Source organism: Talpa europaea (genome assembly GCF_964194135.1).
Source record: "Talpa europaea genome assembly, chromosome: 1".
Lineage (NCBI taxonomy): Eukaryota > Metazoa > Chordata > Mammalia > Eulipotyphla > Talpidae > Talpa > Talpa europaea.
Genome location: NC_140073.1, coordinates 82,821,133 through 82,832,829, shown reverse-complemented (window position 1 = coordinate 82,832,829; position 11,697 = coordinate 82,821,133). Strand labels below are relative to the sequence as shown.

The following is an 11,697-nucleotide window of genomic DNA, read 5'->3' as shown; positions in this document are numbered from 1 at the left end:
ACACGGACAGACACCCTCCCCACTCCCCCGGCGAATCCAGTGAGGGTCAGCGAGCGCGCTCCTGGCCCAGCCGAGCCACCCGACAGGCCCGCTGCTGGGCGGGGACGGAGGAGCCGCCGGTCCCCGCGGGGCTCCGGGGCGCGCTCAGTTCTGCGGGGCGGTTGCGAGGCGGAGCCAGATCGCTGAAGCCACCGGGCGCGGGAACCCGGCACCCAAGCGCCGGAGCCGCGGCCTCTGGCCCGCGGGCGCCCCCCGCACCCTGCCTCACTCCGACGCTGGGACACAGGAGCCCCGCGCGCCCGGGAGCGCAAGGCTGCGTGCGGGAGCTCGGGCGGCCCCGCGCGCGCCTTTCCAGCCCTCTCCGAGGAGGGGCGCGCTGGGACCCTAGAGGCACCTCCCGTCCGCCCGCCCTCCCCCATCCCCGCCCGCGCGGCGCGGTGCGGCGCTCGGATCCCGGGAGCGAAGCGCCGCGCTGTGTCCCTGGCGTCCTCAGTCCTGCCCCCCGAAGTGGAGATGCGCGAGAGGCAGGCGAGGGCGCGCAGCTCGTGAGACGCCGCGCCAGCCGGCACCATGCGCCTGCGGCCGCTGCCCCTCGTCGTGGTCCCCGGCTTGCTGCAGCTGGTGAGTGCCCGGCCCGCCGCGCCGCCCCGCGCGCCCCGGACGGGTTTCGGCGGGAAAGCGGCGCGGGGAGACCACTAGGAAGCGGTGCTTGGGGGCTGCTTGGGACGTGGGGCTGGGGGCGCGCGGAGTTTGGTGTTACCTTGGGGGGAAAGCGCCGGGGGGATGGAATAGACGGGACCTTAGGGCGAGGGAGGCGTAGCAAGGGCCGGGACTTGAGGATTGGGGTAAAGTGGGCAGAAAGTCTGCGGGAAGAAGGCACTGGAGAAGAAAGAGGTGCACTGAGAAACGATCGGGCACGGGACGGAGGTGGAGGGGTAGGATGAGGATGGGCAGAAAGCCCTGACTCAAGCCCAGAGTTTGAGGGGCTGCTGGTTTTTATTTTTCACGTGGTGTTTTGCCCAGATGCCAACAGACACTTCCAAACCGCAGCATCGTGCACCCTCGTTCGCACGGCCAGCTAGTGTCGGCTAGCTAGGAGAAACTTAGGCAAAAGACCGATTTTAGGGGCAGATTGGAATTTTCTTCGTTTTCCATCTGGCGCTGGCGCCTGGGATGGGATTTTTTGCAGGTGGGGGCCGCAGAATGTAACTTTCGCGCTCAACTCTGCTCAGGAGCCCCCTCTCCGGCATCTCTAAGGAGTGTGTTCCCCAAGACCTCGCTGATTTGGACCTTTCTGGGGGCGCTGAGGAATATGAAGGGTATTGGAAGGTGGTTCGGGGTTCTCCGGCGAGACTCTAGGCGACTGTCTTCGCGTCGTAACTGTTCTCTTTTTACCTGCATGACGCCACGCTCTGCCCCTGACATAGATCTAGATACTCTGTAATGCACGTTGTGCATCGCTAGTTATATTTGAAGGAACTCCAAAGGAAGATCTTCAAGCAGACAACTTTCAAAAATTATAGAAGGGGACTGCTTTGGCTCAGTCCTCCTCTGTGATGGATTTCTCTTGCTCTCTTGACACCTAGTGATACTGTGCTATTAAGAGGGCTTTTAATGGATGCCAACATTTCTTATGTTTGGTCCTCATACTGTAGAGGGACCGGTTAGCTTTGCGCTGGCTGTTAAAACTAAATTAAAGAACCTAAGTTTAATACTTAGAGAGTGATGGTATCTTCAGTCCCTTCTCTCTCCCTACTCCCCGTCCTTTCATTCTATCCTTTACTTTTAGAGGGAAAAATCTAGTAAGTTATGAAAGTTCCCCTATGATATGTATATAATAGAGGCAGAGTACTTTGCAAGTTTTGCACATTTGAAGAGACTGTAAAAGGTCTTGTGAAGAGGAGAGGGCACAGAAAGGCCTGTTCATCCTGATTAGATCAGAGGTTAGCTTCACCTGCACAGCCTTAACTAGAATTCTTCGTTGGCATCAAGAAGAAAATGCAGTGATGCTCCAAATGTCCTTGAATGAGCCAGCACTGGCTACAATACTGCCTGTTAAAGTAATATTTACATCTGTGGCATTATGCATGCAAAATAATCAATATGCAAAATACTACTATCACTTGCTTTTTAAAATGTTAAATCTGAACTCCAATAATACGTGATCTGGCAAAGCAGTATTTGTATGGCGTATGTAAGTAAATTTCTAAAAGCCTAAGATATCAGGTACAGTACTTAAGTAGCGGACCGTCAATACCTTCTTCAATTTCTTAGTTCATTAATTTAACTTTGCACTCAGTGATCATGATGTGTGTCTGTTTCATAAGCATTGTGTTATACTCTTAAAGATGAGGAGATATATTTGGGCAGCTATAGGGGAAAGTCCCTATCAACTACTGTATTGAAAATGTTTGTTTGTTTTCACACCAGCATAGTCAATAGGAAATACATCTTGAAGGGATTATATGCCCTGCTTAAGAGCCAGATTCTAATATTACAGTATGGATTGATTGATTAGTTTTTAAGGAAGCTTATGTCAAATTCTAATCCGTTTTTGGATTGTGCTTGGGTTGTAATGTTTTTTTCCTGGAGCACTTTATCATGGTAAGTGAGGTGGGGAGCTGCAGCTGTGTGATAAGCACACATTCCTTTCACTGCCATCCTTTTGGACAATAAAAAACTGTTTACATTCTCCACATTCTGAGAGCTGTTTCCAATCAGGATGTAAAAGAAAATAGAGTGGCTGAGCTGGGTTGATCTAAATTAAAACATCCCCCAACCCCACCATGAATCCAGCCTAGCAGTATGAAAAAGGACAGATCATAATTTGGTCCTTCAGATTGTTCACTGTTTTGTCCCATGTTTTTCAGCTGATATTGAACTTCTTTGTTAAATCCCAACAGCAAGTAGATTAAATTTTTTCTACATCTGAAAACTAGCCTTAATTTTCTGTTAGTATGTTCTTGGCAGAACTACCCTTAGTGAGGTACAGGGGCAAGGTTGGGGATAGTTGAAATTGGGTTCTACTTTTCCATCTGCACTGCCAGCATGAACAATATACCTTTTAAATGCTAAATACATTTAATGAGTAGTGGATTCATTTGGGGATATTGCAATTTTATTTATAAGAAAATTGCCTGTTTCATCTAAAAGCCATTACAGGGAGTTGGGCCCAAATAAGTCACTGACAACATAATACTGGTTCATATTGGAATGTTTTTACTTATTTTTGTAAAATTTCAACTTTTAAGAAAGCAATAAACTGAGTTGATAAATATTGCAAATATGTTACCTAGCTTAGCCCAATTTTCCTGGCCTGTGTCCAGTTTTTATAACAAGACAGGTTGCCATCACTAATTAATAGAATTACTAGGCATTTGCAGAATTTAAATATCAATCCTGAATGTATTATTTTCTTTGAAATTCTTATTCAGTAACATATTCTTCATAAAATTTCCAACAGCATATTATTTCTTTTCTGACATCTAAAGCAGAGAAAATTAGCATTTGAAATTAATATGATAATAAAATGAGTGCTGTTTCATGACATGGCACAAGGTAAAGACTTTGCCTGTTGACAACTTTGTACAGATTTGCATGATAATTTGTAACTCTAATAAGTGTGAATTTTGCCTTTAAGTAAAATGCAAATTGTGAAAAGATTAAATAGAAATTTAAATGCATGATTAGCTTGAGTTTAAGAAAACCTAGCAATGATTTTTCAAATAAGTTTTTTATACATTTCAACTTGTTTTTCAGTGATATAATGATGAGTTTCTCAAGTAAAATATATATTAAAAGTGCTGTAAGTTTGCAAATTTTTGAAATCCCATAAAATCAGAATATTTGTGACACCAGGTGTTTTAACTTTAAGTCCTTCCTCATTGTATATTATTGATCCACATGAACTAATTAAGGATATTTTTTCCTTTAAAAATTTAATGATTTTATTATTTGTTTAATGTGATAATCATAACATATATTTATTCCAGGTTCTGTATTTACAAGAACTGATAACTCATGACTGTCCTCCATTCAAAAATCATAATTTCCCTCATAGAGTTTGATCAATAAACATCAAAACAGTATTTCCCAGTGAAGGATCAATATCCCTCTGTTGGCTGGATGACAACACGGAGGAGAAAAAAATCCATTGTATCATTGTTATGATGTAGATTTGGCCAGGCTTTAAAAATTAACTCATTATAAGCATCTTTATCTTAGACACTTTTACAAATTTGAATTAGGATTAGACAATTAAGTTCTTTATTCCAATCACTCACCTTCCAGTGAAAGTTGTGTTCCCTTGGCCTAGTCTGAGATGATATTATTTGCGTCAGTTTTAAATACAGTCCAAAGAGGAAACGGACTCTTCTTGGGAACTAATTTTTAGCTTAATAGATTTCCAAATGGGATAGAAAAGCTTTCTTAATTGTTGTTCTGTATTTATTTTACTTAAAGTCTTTATTTTTTTTCTGATTAATGGTTGAAATGCTAAATAAGTTAGAAAGCTTTTTTTAAAAAACATTTAAAGGTTTTATTTACACTGTCAGGTTAAAATGTGTGGCTCTTGCAAATTGAAAGAATTAAGAAATGTTGATTTTCCTAGTACATTGCCCTCCTTTTCTCTATTAAAGAACTAATCAATATATTTTGGATGATTTAGTAATTTAGTAATAACAATCAAAGATAAATGTAAATATGTCACAGGTTTGTGATTTTACAAAAGCTTTAGGACTATTTCTTAGTGTTTACATATTCTGCAAACTCCTTTACCTGAAGCTTTGCTGGGTAAGATTTGAAAAAAGAATTATAGCTACACATTCAAGTACCTACAGATAGGACTGTGTCAGCACTTCTGTAAAGAATCTCATTTCTATCTTAGCCATAAGCATTACTGCCGGTTAGAAGTTGGCATTTAATATCTTGATTTGGGAGTCAATTATTTTAAAGCTGCTTTAAAAAATTGGCTCAAATGATCTTCAGCACACATCCATGCAAGGTGACTCTCTAGGTATCCTTGCAGTATACAGGGTGATGATTTAACTAATTAATTTCTATGTTATTCTTTTACAGTGGCATAATAAATAACCCTTTTCAAATAACCTATTTATTGCACCACTCTAAGATTTTGTAACACTATTTTATCATGTTTTTTTTTTAATTGTGCCAAATTCATATGCCCTAGTCAGTGTTTTTATAAGTATTTACTAACAAGCCATTTGAATTTTTTATTATTTATGATATGACAGATGGTGTTGATGACAACTCCATTCTTCATTTCAAAATCCTACTCAATAAAAAGATTGTAAGCAATTTACACTATGAATTTTCATATTATACAAAGATTCTAAGATATAATTGATTATAAACTTCTGTTTTATATTTAATTTGTGAAACTCTAGATAAAGACTTAGGGGAAAAACCTAGATAAAAGTAACTGTATGGTTCACTGTTCTGTGAGATCAGTATGTAAGAATTATTTCTTTATAGAATTTCTATTAAAAATGAAAGTTCCATTATTCATATCCAAAACCTATAAGATTTTCTTTTTTTCTAGCCATATCACTTAATAAATCAAAAGAATTGTCTTTAAAATTGCCGTTCCTGTAGATTTTGCTGTTCTTAGATTGGTGGACCTAAGTAAGAGTAGTGGGAAATTTTATAAACTCAAAGTAGTGGGAAATTTTATAAACTCAAAGTGCATTGACAATAATGCTATGTTAGATTTGTATACACTTACCTGTTTTCAAGTTTCTTTTGTACAGTTTATGTCATTTTATTTTCCCAGGAAGACTAGGAGATAGAGGGAGACATTTTAAGTATTTTCATTTGTACTGAAAAGAATAACAAATTTGGTGTTAGAAGACTTGGGTTATATTTCTAAATAATTTGCACATTTAACAAATCTTTACTTTTAGTAAAACTAGGCAAAGGGAATTAATTGATAGAAACTTATTTAACACATGCAAATAACAAAATCAATAAACTTTAAAACGGTACATTTAGAGGTTTTTTTAATCTCTAGACGATTTTTAAGTTGTAAACTAATATCTAGTCCTTGCTTTAATTTAAATAAAAGTAAATTAACTTTAATTAAATTCTGATTTTTAAGGTAAGCAGCATTATAGTTTCATATTATACTTCAACCCAAAAACTAGCATCTAACAATGTACTTCTTAATGGAATGAATCCAGCCTACTTAAATCTGGAACACTTTCAACTAATTAGGAGTTCATATGTAAATGAAAGAAAAATTTTTTAAGAAAACCAACAAAAAATTGACATCTGAGACCTATCAAAGTGAAGAACATTGTTAATGCAGACAAGCCATTTGAAACAGACCGACCAGTCCTGGAGTTTGAGCCAGCCGTACCTTAGACAAGGTAGATGTCTCTAGAAACCAACCTTGTCTTTGTGATGTTGCTGGTTTTCGTCAGATAAACTAATCCTGAGGTCATAAATAAACACTTGTGTGATTATATTTATTCAAGAATATGCAAGATTGTTATTTTCAAGCATTGTCATTATACACAATTAAAAAATCTCATCGATTATATCTCAAGCTATATGCCTATTCTGCTTATTCACTCAAAACAGTAAATTGTCTAAATTATTTGAAGTGAGAGACCATATGTGTAACTTGAGTGACTGTTAAAAATCTATGTGACTTCTATTCCATAATTCAAAATATTTGGTTCGTGCAGACTTACCACTGAAAGTTGTTGATCAACAATCTACAACATATTTTGAATGGATTACACATATAATAATAGAATAGGAACTCTAAGGAAGCATTTAACATATGATTACTACATTTGGTAGTAATGATAACAATAATTTTTATTAATTAAGTTTGGGATTGGGAGAATCCAAACAAGATCGTTGGTATCGGAATAAAGAAAGTGACTATACACGCGAAAAGGAAGTGTTTTCAAGGACAGTTTTTCCATACTTGTGAGTTCATCTGTTGCTCCTGTGCTTCCACCATTCATGGAGTCAGATGAAGTTATCACTTTCCTCTTTTTGATGTCTGCTGTCTTAGTGCTCAGGAAAGTGACTACGTGGTTTACAAAATTCTTTCACATATGTGATCTTATGGGTTCATCTCCACATTCTACAGTTAAATAGAATAGTTACTGCATCCATTTTACAGACGAAGAAACAAAAACACTGAAGGCTTCAGGGATTATAGACCTCACGAGACTTGACTTGTCCACCTAGTCCAGCTCTTAGGTAATGGATGTGTCCAGTTGTAGCAGAAGTTTGTGAGCTCCAGCGTGGATATCAGAAACATGGACTGGAAAGGTCCCACTCTGCTCAGCAACCTGAGGTAGACACCTTCCAGCAGGAAAGTTTAAGTTGTTTGTCATAAAGTTAAGTAGGTTATACAGAACATATGGATTCTAAGATCATAGCCGTTAATTGGCAGTTCTATTTAGAATCTAGCCTCATAAAATTTATGTTTGCCAAGTTGCCAAATGCTCCAACTTTTCTGCAACTGCAGGGTCAAGTTGAAGACCCAGTATTGTGGCTCCAGGTAGGATTAGAGGAGGATTGAGAGTTTCTCTAATTTCTCCAGAGTTCATGTACCACTTCAGATTGCAAAGATGAATAAGGAGAAAAGAAAGGCCTTAATTCCTATTAAAGCCACTTAATTCTGGCTTTTCCATAAACAGGTTGGGAATATGAGATGGTGCCAGTGTGGGGGGAGGCTGTCTAGTAGGTGCTCACACTTGAACTTGATGTATTCATATGTGATTTTGCTTTACTAGTAGTATATTTACACTTTCATCCCCCTTTCTTTTATGAAAATATGTATTTTGTTATAAGGGTAAAATATTGTAATCAATGTAGTTGACTCTCCATCCAGATCCCTTTGGATCTGTTTTTTCATGTTTCTGTGGCCTCCTCCCTACCTGGTACCCATTCTAACCTTTGGCATCTGTTACTGTCCTTCAGAGATTGCCCCAGGTGTTGGCTGCCCCTTGCCAGAAGGCACTCAGAGCCAGGTGCAGTTCTCGAACAACCCTCCCCCCAACCTGGTTGGTCTTTACAAATGACAGATGCCAGAGTGTGTGGAGTCTGGGCCCTTGCTGTCCTAGTGCCCCAGCGGGATCAGGCTGACATTCCTCTCTGTGGGACTCTGCCTTTGATCACAATTCCAGGGCTCCCCCATCCTCTCACCTGCTGCCCCCACTCCCTTACCAGACTTCCCTAGAAGCACTTCCTTATAAATCACTTGCGCCCAAATCCTTGTCTCAGTATCTTCTTCTCAGAAACTCAACCTAATATCTCTGTTTAAAATGTTTTTAATATTTAGAAATTTTTACATTTCACTCTTCCCTGCTTTCTGCCTACTTACAATAAGGGATAATCACAACTGAGTGTTTAATACATATCTTTCTAGAAAGTTCTATGTTACATATTTGGCTATATGTGATATTAAACACAGCATAATATTAATGTTGTGAAACTTACTTTTTAACACAGGAATATGTTGTGGGAAGTCTTATACACTGTGGAACAACTTATATTTTTGAGTATTCATAGGATTTCATGACTTTGATAGTCAACACCTTTGTTAAGTATGTTGAGACTTTTAATGTATTTATCAGTATACCTATAAAATAAATTCCTAGAGATAAAAATGCTAGTTCAATGCTGGGAATGTACAAAATGAATTTTTATAAATATAGATTTTTCTGTAAATGACTATAACGGAATTTATTCACTCAGTATATGTGCATGCCTGTCTCCCTGTTGGGTATTGCTTTGGGCTTTTTTAAAATTTGCCAACCTATTATAGGAAAACACCTCATTGTTTTTAAAATGTCTTTTATGTTAACTTATTTAGAAGGAAGTGAAATAAATGTATTTTCATATTTAATAACCATTCATATTGCTTATTTTGTGATTTCCCTTTTTGTAGATTGATAACTTCCATTTTCAATTATTTTTCTATAATCTTTAAATTTGTATAGTTTCTTTTTTATATTGCCCTTTGAGAGTTTTTTTTTTATTATTCCTGGGTATTTTATACATTATGGGATTGTTGTGGATACCATTTCTATGCCTAACACTTTTTTTCATTTTTTAAATTTAGTTTTTGGAGATTTCTCCCCTCAGATGTGGTCACCGTAGTTCTCCCACCACCAAAACACTCACCATCCATCACCATATTCCCTTGTGCTCTCCCTCCACTGTGGACACCCCTCCAAAGCTCCCCTACTATCTCTCCTCCTGGGTGCTTCATATCTATGGTCAGCTTTCAAGATTTGTCTTTGTCTGACCCTTTGTTTGGTTTTTCTATATTTCACATATAAGTGAAACCATCCAATATTTATCTTTTTCCTTTTGACTTATTTCACTTATCTGTGCTGTGCCTAACATTTAATTTTTTTTTGATGGATTATAAGAAAAGTTATTTTAGTGTGTTTATGTTTGTATCACTTCTACTTCTAAGCTGGATTATTAGCTATAGTAATTTTAAACTTGATTTTTGTATAGAAAATCATATCTGTAAAAAATCTTATATTTGGCTTGCTCTATTGCGTATTTATGCTTATTAAATTAAAATATCTCCTTGTGCATGGGACAGAACCTTTAGATTATTGCTGAAGAACAATGTGAAAGTGAGTGTGTAATGCTCATATCCAACTTTCATGTAAACTTTAATGTTTGCTTTTAGTATCAGATGAATAATCTATCAAATTAAGAACATACTTTTTTTAAAAAGATTTATTTATTTATTTATACAAGCATTGGGTACAGTCAGAAGCATGGGAGAGTGAGAGAATTCACAGGGCCAGAGCGGAGAACGGAACAGGCAGATTGACGTAATATACTGCTGAGGGGAGCAGCAGGCACAGCGAGATAGCCCTGTGCGCCATGTGGGACTCTTGCCAGCGGCCAGGGATCGAACTGGCACTGTAGAGGCTGTGAGCAGCTTCGCAGCACAGCGCTCAACTGCTGCGCCACCAGGGGATGCCCAAGAATATACTCTTATATTCCACTTTAAAATAAATTTATGTGGAGACTAGAGGTTGATTTCAGATGTTTTAATCATTACTCAAAATGATCACTTATTAAAAATGTTAACCAGCTTATGTTTCTTATGTATGAATAGGTTCCCTAATAGTGAGCTAATTAAACAAATCTGAGTTATCTGTATTTTAATATACTAATATATTTGTTTTTATGTTATTAATGTTTTATTTAGGATCTCTGTACTTGTAAGTGAAATATAGCAGAAATGAAACATACCCAGTTTTGCATCAGTATTACTAAAGTATTAAAAGTAGAAAGACATTTATTTTTTTCCCTCTCATTTCCGGAAGAAGTTAAAATAGTTGAAAATGGGATTTCCCTTGGAGTTTTGTTGGGAATCATTTTAATCTGTTTGAGTCTTTTTGTTTTAGGAAAGGAATTTTTATAAGCTATCCATTTATACAGATTTTTTCCTTCAACCACTATTGAATCTTTTTTTTTAATTTTAAAAGAAAATAATGGGGCCTCCCCTGTGGCACAGCGGTTGAGCACCACGCTGCAAAGCTGTCTGCATCCTCTGCAGCGCCGGTTCGATTCCCTGCTGGCCAAGGCGAACCCCACATGGCGCAGCATACCTCTCCGGCCTTGCCTGCTGCTCCCCTCAGCAGTGTCTTTGGTCTGTCTGCCTGTTCTGCTCCCCGCTCTGGCTCTTGTGAATTCTCTCTCCCTCCCACGCTTCTGACCTGTAACCCAGTTCTTGTATAAAATAAATAAATCTTTTTTTTTTTTATAGAGGCATGTTTTATTTATTTGTTTGTTTTTTTTTGTTGTTGTTTATACATGCACTGGGTACAGTCAGAAGCACGGGAGGGTGAGAGAATTCACCAGAGCCAGAGCGAGGAGCAGAGCAGGCAGAAGGACCGAAGTACACTGCTGAGGGGAGCAGCGGGTGGTAGGAGAGATCTGCGCGCCATGTGGGACCCTCCTTCAGTGGCTGGGGAGCAGCCAGGGATCGAACCGGTGCCGCGGAGGCTTCGGGCAGCTTCGCAACCCAGCACTCAACCGCTGAGCCACCGGGAAGGCCCTAAAATAAATAAATCTTAAAAAAAAAAAAGAAAATTACGCATTTTGAGCATCTTCAAATTTATTTAGCATTAAAATTTTATATCTATTACCTTAATTTTAAAGAATCTACTTTATGCCTTTAATTTATGCCCTACTAGCCCACCAGCCCAATTTGTATTAATTGTTATGAAATGGTAGCAGCTAGGGAACTGTGTTCCTTTTCTATCTAGGTCTACCCCTGTAAATAGTAGCCTTCTGGAGCAGATTCCATAGTTGATCTCTTAAGCGATCCAAGATGAAATGAAGCCTTGGGTCCGGGAGAGAGTGTCCAGAACACCCCTGTCCCTTCTACCACCTTAGTGCCTACTTGCATTCCAGCCCCACCTTTGCTGAGGTTAGTGGTGGGGAGAAATAAGCTCGTAGGGTACCCCAGCTTACTGCTCAGGTATTCTTCTCATTGGCTTTTGGTCACAGGCTTCAGCACACTTGACTTTTTCTTTATTCTTATTCACTTTTCCTTATATTTTCTAAAGATTCTCAAATGTTGTGACCTCTTGGCATCCTTTCCTCTCAGCATTCATTTTTGTTTTTGTATTCTTAATTCCATGGGAATTTGGGAGAAAGGCAAGGTAAATACACTCA

At 39.0% G+C, this 11,697-nt stretch overlaps 1 protein-coding gene across 1 annotated transcript in view; it reads left to right on the top strand.

The window, feature by feature from the left end:
• Positions 1-570: 570 nt before the first annotated feature.
• NXPH2 (neurexophilin 2) overlaps positions 571-11,697 on the top strand; it is a gene marked incomplete at both ends in the record, with an annotated part of 101,212 nt that continues 90,085 nt past the window's right edge. The window contains one exon of the mRNA XM_084236370.1: positions 571-621. Coding sequence (XP_084092496.1) covers positions 571-621 — 51 coding nt within the window. The remainder of the gene's footprint in view (positions 622-11,697) is intronic.